This window comes from Daphnia carinata, chromosome 4, assembly GCF_022539665.2.
Source record: "Daphnia carinata strain CSIRO-1 chromosome 4, CSIRO_AGI_Dcar_HiC_V3, whole genome shotgun sequence".
In the NCBI taxonomy this organism is placed as follows: domain Eukaryota; kingdom Metazoa; phylum Arthropoda; class Branchiopoda; order Diplostraca; family Daphniidae; genus Daphnia; species Daphnia carinata.
The window spans coordinates 8,946,700-8,964,276 of NC_081334.1; the positions used below are offsets into that span (position 1 = coordinate 8,946,700).

Genomic DNA, 17,577 nt, shown 5'->3' on the forward strand with positions numbered 1-17,577 from the left:
TCGTTAGCTGTCTACTGGAATACGCGATTGGGTGCTCGTGACCATTTTGAATTTGGGACAGTACCGCTCCAATGCCATAATCGCATGCATCGGTGAAAAGGAAAAATTTCTCGTTGAAATTGGGGTAATACTGGTGGAGTCACTAGAGATGTACGCAAGGTTTCGAAAGCAATATTTTCTTCGTTTCCCCAATTAAAAGGTTTCCTGCTAAGATCTTTATGGGTTAATCTAGTCAACGGTTTAGCGATTGATCCAAAATTTTGAATAAATCTTCTGTAATACACAGCTAGACCCAGAAATGATCTGACTTCATCTACTGAAGCGGGCGTTTTATAATTAACTATTTTCTCAATTTTACTCGGATCAGGTTTGATACCATCAGTCGAGATGACATGGCCTAAATAATTAACTGAACTTTTAATGAACTGGCATTTTTTAAGTTTTAATTTTAGATTGGCATTTTTCAATAACTCAAAGATTTCGCGAATATCCTTCAAGTGATTGTCAAAAGTGTCCGAAAAGATGATTACGTCATCCAAGTAAACTAGCGCCTTACTTCCCAAAACGTCTTTCAGTACGTAATTCATTAGTCTTTGAAATGTCGCAGGTGCATTGCACAATCCAAATGCCCTACGTTTAAATTCGTAAAGGTTATTTTCCACTACGAATGCTGTTTTTTCAATAGCCGGCTCATCAACTTGAATTTGCCAATAACCTGAAGCTAAATCAAGAGTGGTGAAAAATTTCTTCCCATACAGTTTGTCCAATGTTTCATCTATCCTCGGCATAGGAAACGAATCTTTTTTCGTAATGCTATTCAATTTTCTATAATCAACACAAAATCTTTGTTCACCACCTTTCTTTTCTACTAAAACTACAGGTGAAGCCCATGGTGAATGTGAATATTGGATCACATTAGCATCCAACATTCCCTGTACTTTATCTTCCAATATTTTTCTTTGACTATTTGTAACTTGATAAGGGCGTTGCCGAATAGGGCCTCTTCCTTGTGTATCAGTTGTATGTTTAATGAGATTAGTGTTCCCTAATTCTGAATCTTTTACTGCGAACAAGTCGTGAAAGTCATTTAATAGTTTTGAGAGCGGGGCATGAAATTCAGCGACGACTTCTGAAATTAAAACGGGCTCACTTTTAATAGTAGGCTTTTCCTCTAATTTACTTAAAGCAATTTTCCCAATTACGTTATGAATAATCTCAATTACGCCTAATGTAGTGTTCCTAGGAAGTATGACTTGATTTAACGAATGATTCTCGACCATAATTTGATATTTCCCATCTTTAGCTACGTTTCCAATGAATTCCTCAATAAAAATACCGTTCGGCAAATCCTCTGCTGGGGTAAACATAAATGTGGTATTAGGGGGGACATACGGAAATGAACCTTTCATTTGCGTTGCAACTACTAGCGAAGTCTGACGAAATAACGTCGTCTTTTTGACCGTCGTAACTGCCATGTCTGGAACCCTAGAGATGGCTGATCCCTGCTCATCCCTTGCTAAATAAATACTTCTGGCTTCTCCGTCAAGCCGAAAATCATGCTTCTGGATTGCATCCCATCCAAGGATACAGTCTTCAGAAACACCATTTGTAACAATAAACTCTTGTCTTAAAACTGACTCTCCGTATCGTACGGGCAATGTAACTCTTCCCAGCGTTTGTAACTTTTTCTTCCCTACATCATACAAATCGAAATCAAGCTGGCTGCAGATCGCTTGACCTCTCGGGGGTAACTTATGAAATATTCTCTCGTGAAAAATGCTTTTAGACGCGCCTGTGTCAAATAATGCTTGCAACGGTATCTGAAAAATTTTAAATGGAATTCTAGGGGTCGATTCATTTGTTATAGTTGTTAATTTTGCGACTTGTCGAGATTTTAACTGAGGCTCCCTATCAACTGACCCGAAGTTACAGTTGATATCTATTGGTTTCCCTGACGCTGAGGGGGACCTGGAATATTCGGCCTATCGGAGCTCCTGAACTTAGGACAGTTATTCGATTTGTGTCCGATTTCACGACAAGAATAACAAATTGGAGGCTGTGCTTGTTCTAAATTATGGCGTTGGAATTTACGGCATTCCGATTGTGTATGCCCACGAAAACCGCAGAAATTGAAAGTTATTCCATTTTGAGTAGGCCTATTTCTCGAATCATTAAAAGGTCTCGAAAACGAAGGCGTGAACTGTGTAGGTCTATTGGAAAATCCCGGATTTTGGTAAGAATTGGTGTTATTATTGGGTCGATGAGGAGGAGGTCTCCAATTTCTGTCTTGATTGCCGCTATTGGTTTGGAATGAAACTTGTTTCTTATAAGGGTTGCCTGTTGGAGAAGAAGAATAATCTTTCTTGTCCATTTGTAACTGTTTTACTGCTTGCGTGAGTTCCTGAAGAACATCCCTAATGTCTTCCCTGTTTTCTTTCGGGCTTTCCACTTTTTTATTCCCCTGATTGATATTAGCAACGACATTATTGACTAATTCCTTCTGGTCGATTAACATTTGCTTGAGTTCCGTCAACTCCGAATGTTTCGTGTAACACGACCCATCGATTGCCCTAACGAATTCATGTTTTTCCGATCTGTCTCTAAAGCTTCCAAACGAACGGCATAAACACGCGTCGGTGCGACAAGCTCGGTAAAGCTGCGAAAATCCTTATAACGAACTTTGGCTTGCAATTTGGAATCCGACCCTTCGATAAATTTTTGCATAAGGATGATTGTGAACGATTTCTCTGCATAACCGTCTGGATACGCCTTCTTAAAAATTTCGTGCAAGCGGTGCGCATAGTCGACAACTTTTTCGCCTGGTTTTCGTTTAGCTTTATTGAACTTTTTAATATAGACATCGACGTTTTCATCTCCATGAAAGTGATCAAGTAGCGCTTCTTTAATAGCCGCATAATCGTACGGATGCTGCCTGATAATGTTTTGCAGTACTGAAAAAGCCTTATCTGTTATTTTAGCTCGCAGCATCTGAATAATCTTTTCTTCTGACCATGCTGCCCCATCAACTATGCTTTCAAAAGATTCTAGCCAAGATCAAAACGAGAAATTGGACTTCCCGAAAAGGAAGGAAGCAATTGTAGGCGCGAAAAAGTGTGTTGATTTGTCTGGAAATCATTTAAGTCGTTGACTGTTGCTGCCCGTGAAGGAGAACAAGATTTGGCCATGTCGTGATCGAATATGGGAGGATTCAACTTCTTTCGCCGTGAATTCTGAGGGTGTTCTGAAATGCTGTTCGTAATCGCCTCAATTGCGCTATCAGAACTTGGATTGTCTGCTGATTGGATTGCTGGGCTTGAGGAGGGTGTTGAGTGCGTGACTGGTTGGAAGGCCGGTTTCTTCGGCGTGCTCGCCTTCTCTTCGGAATGCGTTCCGACAGCGGCGATTCCTGCGGACTCGGCGTGGTTTGCTGTTCTTCCTGGGTCCTCGGAATGTATGATAGCAACTGTCTCAATTCGTTGGTAGCCGGAATGAGTGTTTCCCTGATTTCCTTCGTTATTCGCTGACCGTCCGGTCGCACCGATGTCTGGAAGTTGTTTAATTTGGTCTGAAGCGGTGTCAGTTCCGGCAATAATCCCTCCAAACTGCTTATGGGCTGAACTTTTCTTAGGTAAGGGACCAGGTGGAGGATGTCCTTGAGAAACTTCAGCTGGTACTCCCGCAGGGTGTCCTTTAGGTAGGTTGAGAACTGCGCTATCTCGATTGCGAGTAGGGAATATGTCCTGTCCTCGAGGTTGTTGAGCAAGCTTTCCTTGGGGACAAAGTTGAACAGGTCCTTGTCCTTCGCCGGAGTGTATGTCAGTAACTCGACGATGTTGTAAGTCTGTCCTAGTAGGTAAATCGTAAACTCCCTCGCATAGGTTGTGAAGATTGCTGTCAGCGCGGCCACTTGGTTCTCCGCAACCTGTGCTGTTGTCTTGGTTTGTCCAATTGCTATCATTTCCAGGACTGCTCCCAAGGCTTTCAGGAGTGTCTTCGGGTTTTTCAAATCCGTTGTCACGTTGGCTTGGTATTGGTACCGCAGCCGGATTGTTTGCATCAACGATCGTAGTTGTTCCCAAATTAATGGATTGGTTGACTGGAAATCCAATTCCCTCTCCTTGAGGTACCTGAGCGTCAGTAGTAGGGACGGTAACTGACCCGTTGGTGCCGGGAATATTCTCGATTGGCTGGTCGTGATCTCGTGGTATAGGTGATGGAGACTCACTTTGGGTTGACCGTCCATTCACTGGGCTTTTCTTTTGGAAAAAGCTTAAAAGAGTGCTCGAGAGAAAACTAGTGTTTGATGTGTTTCCCACAGGTGATTTTATGGGAGAAAAACGAGAAGCTAACCTTGCATAACCAGACGGTGCGGGCTGAGTAGGTGTAACGGAAGCTTTGCTACGGCCCCAAATTTTCTTAGTGGGAGTTTTAACTAATGGGGCTACGGCCTCATACGCGGTGATACGCGGCTCAATTTCTTCAACTGGGTGTTATCTGTCTGTACTTAAGGAATTAAAACGGGAGAAGTAGATGGTTTAATGGCTTCTGTTTCTTTATCTGAAGTCTGACTGCCTTGAGATGAATGCGGAACGGTCGCGGTAGAAGCTGACAATTTTTCGAAACTAATCAACTTAGCAATCGTTTCGTCATTGATTTGCACTACGGGTGTTACAGGAAAAAGCGGAGTGTTCAAAGGTGTACGAGAAAGTTTATGCCCACCCGACATAACATCATCCATCATTGTGGTAGAGCTCTGAAAAACGCTGCCACCATTATGTAAAGCATCTTCCTTGTGGGAAGACTGACTTTACGGTATTTAAGACAAAAAGGGAATAATAACGAGCTCGGAGGCGTATTTCCCACAATGATGGATTTATTGTTCTACGTTAAGCATACTACAAGAAGCAAGACATAAGAAGAATTCAGATACAGTAAGGGAAATAAAGAGAGGGAAAGAGAGGGACAATTGTAATCAAGTCTTACCGTGATAACACGAGTAGGTAGCGGAAAGGAATCGACACGGAAGCGAACGAGATAACCTCACGCTCACGAAGTCAACTGACAATCAAAATAGATTGAACAAGTGTTGAAGGAAAGGACAAAGGCGCAGTACAATTTACTGCGCAATACTACTAATCAAGATAGGAGCAACACGAATGAATTCAAGCGACTACTTTGCTCAGACGCGGGTCCTTGTCTGATCTTTCCCATATCTTGTGTTCACGATTACACTTCGCATATTGGCAAATTGGTGAGTTGCTGTGCGAGTATTTGCGACCAATCAAAGATGTTTAAAATGGCGTGATAATGATGCGATGATGGGCGCCAATTAAAGATGTTTTATAATTGGCGTGATGCTGATGACACATGGATGCGTCAGCTAGCTAGCAGGTGTTCATCTAGGTCACCCGTGTTGCGTATATATGGTGTTGCAATTGACAGGTTTATACTAATTACTTATTAAAGATGTGGCAGAAGAGAATATAGGTATAAGATATAAGTGGAAGCATGAGAATATAAGAAGGCGTATATTGGCTTCGTTACAGCATCAAATATACGTGTATTCAATGTGAATATAGTGTTATAGAATCAGTTTCATGATCTATATTCAAACAGTATCAAATATACGTGTATTCAATGTGAATATAGTGTGATACAGTGAGTTTCAATATCTTAACAGCATCAAATATACGTGTATTCAATGTGAATATAGTGTTATAGAATCAGTTTCATGATCTGCATTCAAACAGTATCAAATATACGTGTATTCAATGTGAATATAGTGTGATACAGTAAGTTTCAATATCTTCATTCAAACAGCATCAAATATACGTGTATTCAATGTGAATATAGTGTGATACAGTAAGTTTCAATATCTACATTCAAACAGCATCAAATATACGTGTATTCAATGTGAATATAGTGTTATAGAAGCAGTTTCATGATCTACATTCAAGCAGTATCAAATATACGTGTATTCAATGTGAATATAAAGTTATAGAACCAGTTTCATGATTTACATTCAAACATTATCAAATATACCTGAATTCAATGTGAATATAGTGTGATACAGTAAGTTTCAATATCTACATTCAATTAGCATCAAATATACGTGTATTTAATGTGAATATACTGCTATAGAATCAGTTTCATGATCTACATTCAAACAGTATCAAATATACGTTTAGTCAATGTGAATATAGTGTGATAAAGTGAGTTTCAATATCTAGATTCAAACAGCATCAAATATACGTGTATTCAATGTGAATATAGTGTGATACAGTGAGTTTCAATATCTAGATTCAAACAGCATCAAATATACGGTTATTCAATGTGAATATAGTGTGATACAGTGAGTTTCAATATCTAGATTCAAACAGCATCAAATATACGTGTATTCAATGTGAATATAGTGTTATAGAATCAGTTTCAATATCTAGATTCAAACAGCATCAAATATACGGTTATTCAATGTGAATATAGTGTGATACAGTGAGTTTCAATATCTAGATTCAAACAGCATCAAATATACGGTTATTCAATGTGAATATAGTGTTATAGAATCAGTTTCATGATCTACATTCAAACAGTATCAACTATACGTGAATTCAATGTGAATATAGTGTGATACAGTGAGTTTCAATATCTACTTTCAAACAGCATCAAATATGCGTGTATTCAATGTGAATATAGTGTGATACAGTGAGTTTCAATATCTAGATTCAAACAGCATCAAATATACGAATATTCAATGTGAATATAGTGTTATAGAATCAGTTTCATGATCTTCATTTAAACAGTATCAAATATACGTGTATTCAATGTGAATATAGTGTGATACAGTGACTTTCAATATCTACATTCAAACGGGATAGCGACGATTGCCCCCTTTAACAAATGCCCCCCGGTTCTGCAACAGTTGCCCCCCGACTTTTGCCCCCCAAAACTAATGCCCCCCCTCCCTAACTAATTCCCCCTTAACTAATGCCCCCTATTCAACATAACAATAGCCCCCCTTCCATATGCAATATGATAGACAATAAGTAAAACAGGTTTTATTATTGTCTTCTGCGGGTACATCGTCGACTGGGAGGCGTAATTGGGGAATCACCGTCTGCTGACAGGTGACGGGGTACGTGAACGATACGGCGTGGGCGACTGGTTACAGGCGTTATTTCGGCTTCAGCCGAAGGATCATGATCATTGTCGGCTGGCTCGACTGTAGGAGAAGCGTGGTTAATTGCAGGCGCTCTAACAGTTCCAGCCAAGAATCGCCTTCTGGGTTGAATTGTTGCCCTTTCAGTCGAGTCGGCTTGGTTTTGTGTAATCAGCTGAAAACATAATTCAACGCTATTAAGATAAATTATAAGTTACCAATTAAATGCGAACTTACGTCTGGCTCAGTTAAATGCCTGGATTTTTTTAGAAAATCCCGCATAGAGATGGAACCCTCAATAAAATCCTCCGTTTTTTTATATGACCTCATTCCGTTTTCGCTGCGAAAGGGGTTGTCTTCTGGTTGTTCGTAGATTTTCTGACTCGGCTAGGTAATCACGAGCTTTAGAATCCTCTGCTTCCTTGATAAAATCTGAAAAATATGAATTGTTTAAATTGTCTTTCAGAATTGTACATATTAAATGCATTTCAAAATATGCTAACGCCCACACTTACAGATGAAATCCCAAACATTAAGATGGGATTTTCCCGTGCGGTCATTCAGCCACCGGTGCCACGATTCCACCAAATTTTTGGTCCGGTTCACCAGGCCAAAAACACTGAAAACTTGCGATGACCATGTTCTTCCTCTCACTTCAAAGCAATATAAATTAAAAAAATTCATTTAATTATTTTATAGTTTGTTGAATGCATTTCGCTATCTAAATATTTGGTTTAACAAATTTCTTCACACTGATACACCATGCACTTGGGTCCAGTCTTTAAGAAAGCAGAGAAATAAAGAAGCAACAAGCACAAAACAACTAACCTCAGGATGGAATCATCGCGGCGCCACCGGCTTTTACACCGGCTGTATTGCACTAAGCACTCCGCTATCCATGGTGGATGGCTAGCTCTAGTGGGCCCCCAACCGAATCGGACATCTTTCCATAGCACCCGGCGACTAGCTGGATATGGCGATTATCTTCATCGATCGGTTTCAGCAATGACAATTACCTGAAGGTCGCCCAACCATGTTGCCATGATTGCACCAGATTCTCGTCACCACGTCATACCCTGAGTACCGAGGTACCCAACCGGGAATTGAACCCGGATTCTTCGATGGCATACTTGCTAAGGAATAGCAAACCGTGCAAAATTGCCCACCGAGATAAACATGAGAAAAAATGCACCACGAAGATATAGCCAGCCGGGCAAAAATGGGTCAATTAAATTAATTGATAATTGGTACCTACCTCCAAAGTCCGATAGATCAAAACATAGGAATCACACACACACACACACGACATTCACCACTACACTTTGCAATAGCAGACAGCAATATATTATTTGATGACAGTATCGAACAGGCCAGTAGCAGACGCCATTAACAATAACAATGAAAACAAACGCAAGGTAGTTGCCAATAATAATTTATTGTAGCGTTCGCTTTTTGTACAAGACAGTTAAAAACCATAAATGGGGGTCAATTGTTATATTTGACAGGGGGCATTAGTTAAGGGGGCATTAGTTAGGGGGCATCAATATTGGGGGGCAAAAGTCGGGGGGGGGGGGCAACTGTAGCAGAGCCGGGGGGGGGGGGGCATTTGTTAAAGGGGGCAATCGTCCACATGCCAAAGGCAATTGCAAAGCTCACGGATCACTTTCATCTCTGCAACTGAAATGTTTAAAAGAGTTCGTTACCCTACCAGAGCCCTTCAAAATTGCAACAGACGTTTTCCGGAAGGATACGGAAACAGTAGGATTGGTAATTCCATTTTATTTGGATTTGGTAAACCTATGTTCTTCGGACCCAAAAGTGAATCACGAAGCAAAATTCATAATTTCTTGCAAAAGCATGGCAGAAGAATTAAGCACATCTCTCACTAAACGATTGGGATGGGTTACAAAAGATACCTTTTTTGTATTGGGTATGTATTAACGTTGAAGTCAATGATATGGTTATGATACTATTTCTTTAACTTTCTTAACTATTGCAGGATCACTGCTTGACCCAAGAATAAAGGGAACGTGGATAACAGCAGCCGGAGAAGACGAAGAAGACGTCATTGCTACTACTAAGAAATTACTGAGATTGCGACAGTCGGTATGAAAACCACTTTTACATTCATGCGTCTTATGCACATTTGTGTCTTAGGTAAGCTGATTTATATGGTTGAATTTATTATTTGAAATTTAAGCTGGTAACGAAGAAGGGGGAGACAATGAAGACAACTCTGGCAGTGGTGCTGAAGATGAAAATCCATAAGCTACCCCTGTTCATAAGCGAGCAAGACAATTCATCCGTCCTCTACTCGCCAGCGTGCTTGTTCGCCTTCGAACTTTGTCAAGGGGTGTGTCGAAAGTGCTCGATCAATTTGATAACTATCTGAAAGAGCCCCCAATTGTGAATGAAAAGGGTCACTTAGGTCTTGATTTTAGTCCATGTGAATATTGGAATCTTAACCAACATAGATTCCTAGCCTTAGCCCCAATTGCAAGGGATATCATGGGAATTCCATGTTCTTCCGCTAATATTGAGCGTGCATTTAGCACGGCAGTTGACATTTTGTCAGCAAAAAGAAACAAGATAAAACCCAAATTGTTTGACATGCTTGTATTCATTAAACGAAATGCTCATCTTTTGGAAACTGTCAATCGGCAAGAGAAAAAAGAAAAATAAATTGGATTTCATTTGGATTTGATTTGGATTTTTAAAAATATAAAATGATTTGGATTTCAGCCATATTTTCAAAGATTTGATTTGAAAAACCGGTTTTTCACCCTGATTTGATTTGGAATGATTTGCCGGATCTTTTTTTTCGAGGATTTGATTTTAAGTTTAAAAAAGTACCAAATCCAATACACTGGTAATTGAATCAATTAAATACTTACCTACTTGGTGATACTATAGGTGAAAGAAATAAAAAAATTATTGCGTACCTGGATCGAGATGTCACTGGATCGGGAGTCCGTTTGTCCTTCACATGCGAATCCGTTTGACGTTTTTCAGTCCAAATCCTCAAGTAAAAAAACGGTCTGAAGTCATAATGTCCATGGCACGGGAGTTCTCTTGTCGGAATGTGTAGCGCACGTTTAGTTCAGCAACATTTCGTTGTTGAGCCCAGACGTCGGTAACCAGTAGTCCAAACGTCGGTAGACGGATGTCCTATCGTCGGGTTCCAGATGTCCAGGTGTCGTAAACCTGCAACCAAAAGTCAGAAACGCTGGAGTCCTTTTTGTAACTCGCCTAAGAGTGCAGTACATGCCGTCTGTAACGGAGAGAGGCGAGTGCCAGGGCATCTAGCGGTCGGTATTGGAAGTGTGTGACATTTCGAGTTACATAAAAAAAAAAATTCTGACTTACTCTTACAAGCCGTAGAAAAGTAAGCGTCATGTCACAAACGTATTTAAACCCTCATATACCCTTAAAATTACGAAAATAAAACTTAAATTGATACAAAATACATGCCAATGAAGACCAGTTATGTATTTAACTAATACTTATGAATTTTCAAATTGCTCTCAGAAATCACAAAAATTAGTATATGGGTGAAGTAAAAATGCTAAGTTGAAATAGAATGTAAAATTCAAGATTAAAATCAAAGCTACGAAAAATATAGACAAAATCCACTAAAGATTCCTCTTGAGTTCCGATGAACGTTTGAAAATTTGTTGCAATCAGTGTCAAGGGCGGACTCATTCCAAGTTCCAAACTCTTAGGTTGGCTAAAACTCTGTTTATCTGTGTGCACCAGAGCTGTCGTTCTTCTTTCACGTCAGCGCAAACGAGATGACGTAGAGCAGTTTCATTGGGATAGCAGGTCATTACTAGAGAATCCTAATATTTTGAAAAGCATTAAATACCAAACCAAGAAACGGCTCTTTAAATACATTTAAAAAGACTTACTTGGTCGGTATCCTCTTTCGGTCGAACGGTGATGAGCAAAAACGTGTTGGGTCGTGCACAAACATCATGCGAAACAACGCCAACATTTTCTGTTATGCATCTCCGTAGATTGATAGAGTATTGTGGTTCCTAGGTGATATCAATGAATGAATATCAGATGCCAAGAACTAAACTTAGTCAAGCTACCTTATGTTTCTCGTCATCCGGATATTTCCAGAAGAGAAGCTGATCATTTGACAATAGACACCATCTTCTATGCCAAGCGCCAAATCCACCAACATCTTCAAAAACAGTTAAAAACCCTCGTTCTTCAACCAGACTTTCGGTATGACTTTGAATCTTAGCTGAAGTGTTCCATCAATCGGAGAGGCAAATGGTACTCTATCCAAAGACCATTCTCGTTTTCTTAAAGTCGCCGATGTTATGTTGGCTACTCCTACTAATCCAAAACTAGAATTGCGTAAAGTAACACCAGAAGATCCTGCTGACGCCGGTGTTTTTGCCAATCCACGATTGTCCTACATGCGCCCAAAATGAAAAGATTATGCGTTGGAAGTGACAAACAATTCCTTAACGGTCTGTGCACTTACGGTTTTGCTAGAAAACTTTTTAGGAGTTAATCGCATTTTGCTATTCTCCTTTCGAATATGATACTTTGTCTCGTGATTCATTTTTTCTTTCCTTGTTTGTAAGGCGTAGACTTCTACGGCTACTTCAAAGTCAGCAGATAGGTTTCTCAGTTGCACCAAATTTGGAAAACGTAATGCACCATCCTAATTAGAAAAAATCTATTGCTTGTACAGATGACAAAAAATGTATAAATAAAACTTAATCTACCTGTATACCATCTACCGTTGACAACATTTGTAGCGGAATAACTTGACCCCGACTGCGAATCAGCACAATGAAATAATGGACAATGTCGCCTTTAGAAACAATTACCATGAGTGTCTTGCGACGTTTCATCATTGTAAATTAATCATTATAAAACTTTGCATACCTCCGCCTTTCGGAAGCATGGACAGAAACTCTTTTTTAAGTGGAAGTCCAATATTGCTCAACGACAGAGTGCCGCGGGAGGCCAAGTTGTTCGAAATCCCCTTCATGGCTGCCTCACTTTTTAGTTTCTGAATCTCGTTTATGGCTGCTTGTCTTTTCTGGCCTAGTGGATGACATTCATAGGTTCAGGTAATGAAAGTGTATATTGAGAGCATTGGATTAACCTACTGGAGATTAGAAGAAGTTTTTCGCCTTCGACTTGCTCGGTGGAGCCAGAAAACTCGGCGGTCGCACGGCACAAATTAAGTGCTTGGCAAGCTTGAGCCATAACATTTTGCTGCGTAGAAATCTAGATGAGAGAAGTGTTAACACAAGGTATCATCAGGTAATTTGTTTAATATTTACCTCATCCTGAAGACTGCGTATTTGTTGTTGAATCGACATTTCATTGGACTCGCTTGAATGATAGGGCTGTTGATTCGAGGCAACCTGGCGAACTTCAGGGTTTCGCACTATTTGTTTAATTGGTGTAAACGTTTTTTCCTGTACGAAAGTGTTTTGTAAAAGTATCTATCATTATTACGCGGTTGTGGTTGATCTGGACATGAATAAGGGAAAATTTTTACAAGTTTGACTGACATACCTTCTGCTGGCGATAAGAACTAACAGAATGAAACAACGAAATAGCCAAACCATCGTCTTCTAATGTCACGTCATCGCTGCCGTCTCTCTTTTGTTGCTTTGGAGATGCGGATTGCCCTGGACTATCCAATGCTTCATTTAACAAATCACTTATATCGGTCGAATCGTCGCTTTCCTGTTCGAAAAAAAAATTATAAATTGAGTTTTTTTTCTTGTTTATTTATTTTATGTTATTATTATTTTTCTTTTGCTTTGCATTACCGAAATATTTGCCTTTGTGCCCAACGCAGAACGCATTTGTTGATGATCTGGCTGCATTTCTTGGAGTTTCCGTTTCGGTGTATTGATAAAATTGCTTAAGCCCGCCCGTCCAAGAATGTCAATAGTAAAGCTACTATCGAAATCTTGGTTAGCCCTAGTATCGCGGTCACTGATAGGCAATCAAAATTGACAATTTAAAAGAAGCAATAAATGTAATTTTTTTTACTGTATGCATACTCGGTACTTTTAGGGGTATCTTCTTCTTCATTCTCATTTTCATCCGGCTCCGATTCGTTTTCTGTCACACTGTCAATATCTGATAAACAAGGATACAGTTTACCCGGTTTTGGTGGTGATACGCGAATAGGGCGAACTTGGTGAAGGCCTGCATATAAATCTGCCGGATTACTCGGCTGCTCCTCTGATTTCTTGCTAATAGATTGTTCAGCGCTGAAACAAGGAATGGCACTTGGCGCCTGATCCAAATTTGACGAAGTGGTAGCTGTGGCCAACGCAGAACTCAAAATGGTTGATTGCTGCGGTTGGCAGTTAGTAACGAAATTTGAAACTGATGACACTGAAACAGGTTCATCTAACATCTTTTTTATATTTCGATTTCCTAGGCCATCAAATTTCTTCACATCGTTTGGCCTAGTAATGCCTAAACCTACAACACGGAAATATCCTTTTCAGTTAACTTTTCTTTAAACCTAGTTGTGACAACTTTTTAAATATGGAAGATCAAGAAAAAAATTTTACCGGAAGGCGACGCCGATGGAAGGACATGTGATCGCTCTTTTATCCCACTTCCCATGTTTCTTTGTTTTTTATCATCCATGTTCACGTTCCTTGATGGAGTGACACTACGATTTACTTGCGGTGTCCCAAATCTTCCACTTGAAACATGGTCTTTCTTCCGTTCAAATAAAGCCTTCCTTTCTGACATTGTCATATCGGCCGGATCTTTTAAAGCCGGGGGAGGGGAGTCAAATTGCGCTGCGAGTTCCTGCACGGAACGGAGCCTGGGTTCTGCTTTCTTAGAATTTTCTGTTCCAATTACGTGCGACAATGATGAAGGCCGAATAGATGTCCGATCGTCACGCACGTTGTGTACAATTTTTGTAGGTTTGACGTTGGGTGAAACGATGCCACCTGTTTTGGTAAACAATTTTCCTTGAGAGTGAGATGGGCCTTTCAGCTTCGAAGGCGTATTGTCCAGCTGCGCAACATCAGGTGATCTTATTTTCTTGGGGGGAGATGACTTGTATGGTGATCCAGCAGCAAATGTCCAGGAATTTGCCGATTCTTCTTCTATCTCATTTTCCTGTTCTTTTTCAAACTCGTAAATCAGACGAGAACGTGACTCGGTTGGTGTGAACCCCTGCGATTCCTATTCAAATAAAAATATTTACAATTTTCTGGCCACAGCAAATAAATTTTCCAGTACGAGCTAAGGTGCTGGCAACAAATGAATTTTGGATTTGCTTATACATACCAAGCTTTGAAGAACTGATTTGTCTAACACAAGTGATTTATATGGTGTGGATGATTCTTCACTAGCTGGTAACTTTACAGGGGTGTTTTCTTCTGATTGCATCCTGGATGATGAGCAGATGGTACTTTTGGATGAAAAGCCACCATCCAGCTTATCATTAGGCAAAAGTATGCTAGCCTTTGCAATAGAGTTTGCGCTTCTGGATTTTGAAGCTGTGTGATCGTTGAATTTCAGAGGGGTACCAGCTACTTTTACATTTTTTTCAGGTGTGGAAGATATTGGTTTTGGACATATACCAGATTGATCTTCCCAATCCTTTACTCGATGTGCAAGTACTTCTAATCTTGTTTTACGTGACATCTGCAACGGTGGAGTTTGCTCTGTTGATGCTTGATTTTTTAAGGGGCTACTTTGGGTGGATTTTGAACCTTAAAAGAAAAACAAATCAGAAACAAATAGCATCACTTTCAATATTTTTCACAAAAATAATCAAAGGGATATCTTTTTGTATTTTGATGAAACTATTTACCTGTATTGTTTTCCTTTCCTGCTAAATTTTCTTTTTTCTCAAGAGCCAACAATTGTGCATTTTTTGAATCACCTAATGATTCCTTAGTTGGACTTGCATCAAATCCAAAGTTTGGTTTAGATTTATGCAGTTGTTCTTGCCGTTGCTTTGTTCTTTTTATCATGTTCTAAAATTAAGATTATGCATTACATTTTTTAAAAAGTTGCTAAAAAATTCCAAATGTTATTTAACAGAAATAAGTGAAACAATATGAGAATAACTTGGTAAAAATGAGCTGACAAGTACCTCAGTAAATAAATCCATTTTGTTTGGAGTGTAAACATAAATAAATGAGTATAATTCTATCCTGCAAGGTAATTAAAATAATTTCATTACAAACAAATTCGATTAGAACCTATTATGAGATTGTTACCGGAAAAATTTTCACACACAAAACTCAGGGACTAAGTTTAGAACTATCAACTGCCACACGAAGACTATGTTTGTTCCATTCTATCTTCGAAGTTCGAACCGTTGCAGGAGAAATATTCAAAAACTGACAGTGGGAGGGCACATAAGTGGTAATCGATTATTTAGTTTTTAGTCATAACTTCGACTATTGAATAATATCGAAGTATGACTAATCATTAAATAAGTATTATTTGTTACATTTGTCAAATGTGCAGAACGGAGAAGAAAAAAAGCGAACAGCAAGTCTTATTAATTTTTATTTTGATCCATTTTAATATAACAGACTGTCTGCTGTCTGCACACTAGAAGCTGTACTGACACATGTGGGCGATGTCATGAAATTCAAATTCAAACGTATCTCCAAACCATCCAAACCAACGGTACATCGGATTTTTTCAACATTTCGGCATTACCTTATTTTTGGTTTTGGCGTAATGGTGCCTGCCGCTTGTCACTCCCAGATTATGATGCATTTATAAGACCACACAAAAAGGGAAAAACTTTACTTTAATCCTTTACCATGTTTCCCAGTTGTCCATTTCATCTGTGGGTATATTACAAATTTTCATTCAGAAAAATATTCATTGAAATCTGGGATAATTTGTTAAAAGCTCTTGTAATTTTACACGATCTACGGCCCGACATAATCTGGCCAGGTCTGATGAATGTGTTTGTTTTATTCGCCATTCATGCATATCTTTTAAATGCCACGCCCTAACCGTTGAGTACGGGGGGCTCTCATAAGTTCCGAAAAAGCTTATATTTGTTTAGTTCATTTTTCTGTAGGCTTGTTTTGTTTTTTTAAGCGGAACGTGTTATTGGACCTCAAATAATGGATAAGAGAACAGTTTAAGCGTAATAACGTGTATTGGGCCTCGTATGGAGGTCACAGCGTATTGAACACACCTGACTGTTGTCTTACTCAAGTCGGCTAGTTTTTTTTTTTACTGTTTTGTTGTTAGTCGGATGGCTTCTATTAGGTTGGCTTGTCAATCCCAAGGATTGCTTCCTCCTGTACGTTGGTGCAGTACGCAAAGGTCTTCTAAGTTGCAACACGTGACCATTTTTTCTGAATGCATGAAATTACAACCGTCCTCTTTTTATTTTATTCTTATTTTTCGGTAACAATACACGATAAACTGAAAGAGACGTTTTGATGTATAACTTGTATCACCATGGCAAATAGCAACATTAGAAACACACCAGGCGCACAGTAGTTACCGACAGGTCGCCGGTGAATCAGAAAACCCGGCACATGAAGTACTGATCCAGCAATCGACTTACTCTTGGCTCATCTATCTATCTTCCTTCAGTGAAACGTTAGTAAATCACAAATACCCAAGTTTATGTATTATGGGAACATATGGATGAATGTTTCTGAGAAAACTAAGTTTAATAAGCGGTCTTCCGTCCAGATTTCATATACTTCACCGCAACTGTGATATGCACTTATTCGAAATTAAAACGCTCTATGTTGCGCACAGACAAAAAGTGAAGATAGGAAGCTGATGAGCATGCAAATCTATAATTCAAATTACGATTTTCTAGTTCTCTCTTATATGCATACATTTGTTAAAGAAGATTAAGAGAAACGGGTGAAGTGGGAACTCGATCCTTACAACAAGGAATACGATGACAGTTTGAGAGACCAATAGGCATCATTCAAACAGATGTAGAGGAATAAATTGAAACAACGACGGTCACCAACATTGACAGGGCGTAGACGGAGGTGGTATGTGGAAACGAAGGAAAAGAGCTACAACAATGACTAGTACCAAAATATGAATCATCAAGACAGAACTAATCACTAAATGTTACCAACTGTTTTTTTTTTTAATATTCAAACCAAACGTAATGATGATGAAGTTGAAGTTCTACCTCCGTCGATAAACTATAGCAGTTGCCTGTGCTGTTGTTTAGTTGCACTGGAAATAAACTTTAGGAGGCTGAGTTAAATGAGAAAGGGCACACAGAACGCGATTAATTAATTTTTTTTTTGTTGTTGTTTTTTTTTTTGTTTTTTTTTGTTTTTGTTTTGTTTTTGACGACAAATAATTGAACATCATCAGGTAGAAAGACAACAGAAACGCCACAGAGGGTTGAGGTTGGGATGTTCAGTGTTGGGTTGGGCAACAAT

The 17,577-nt window shown here is 39.3% G+C and overlaps 1 protein-coding gene across 1 annotated transcript; it reads right to left on the reverse strand.

Moving 5' to 3' along the window:
• Window positions 1-10,626: 10,626 nt before the first annotated feature.
• Window positions 10,627-15,500, reverse strand: LOC130692742 (anillin-like). The gene is given in 17 exon segments (XM_057515825.2): window positions 10,627-10,995; window positions 11,065-11,193; window positions 11,251-11,408; window positions 11,411-11,582; window positions 11,655-11,837; window positions 11,902-11,990; window positions 12,065-12,226; window positions 12,292-12,412; window positions 12,469-12,606; window positions 12,707-12,880; window positions 12,967-13,135; window positions 13,204-13,633; window positions 13,726-14,356; window positions 14,462-14,889; window positions 14,991-15,156; window positions 15,276-15,336; window positions 15,403-15,500. Coding segments are annotated over 16 exon segments (3,309 nt in total). The 5' UTR covers window positions 15,294-15,336; window positions 15,403-15,500; the 3' UTR covers window positions 10,627-10,854.
• Between the last annotated feature and the right edge of the window lie 2,077 nt (window positions 15,501-17,577).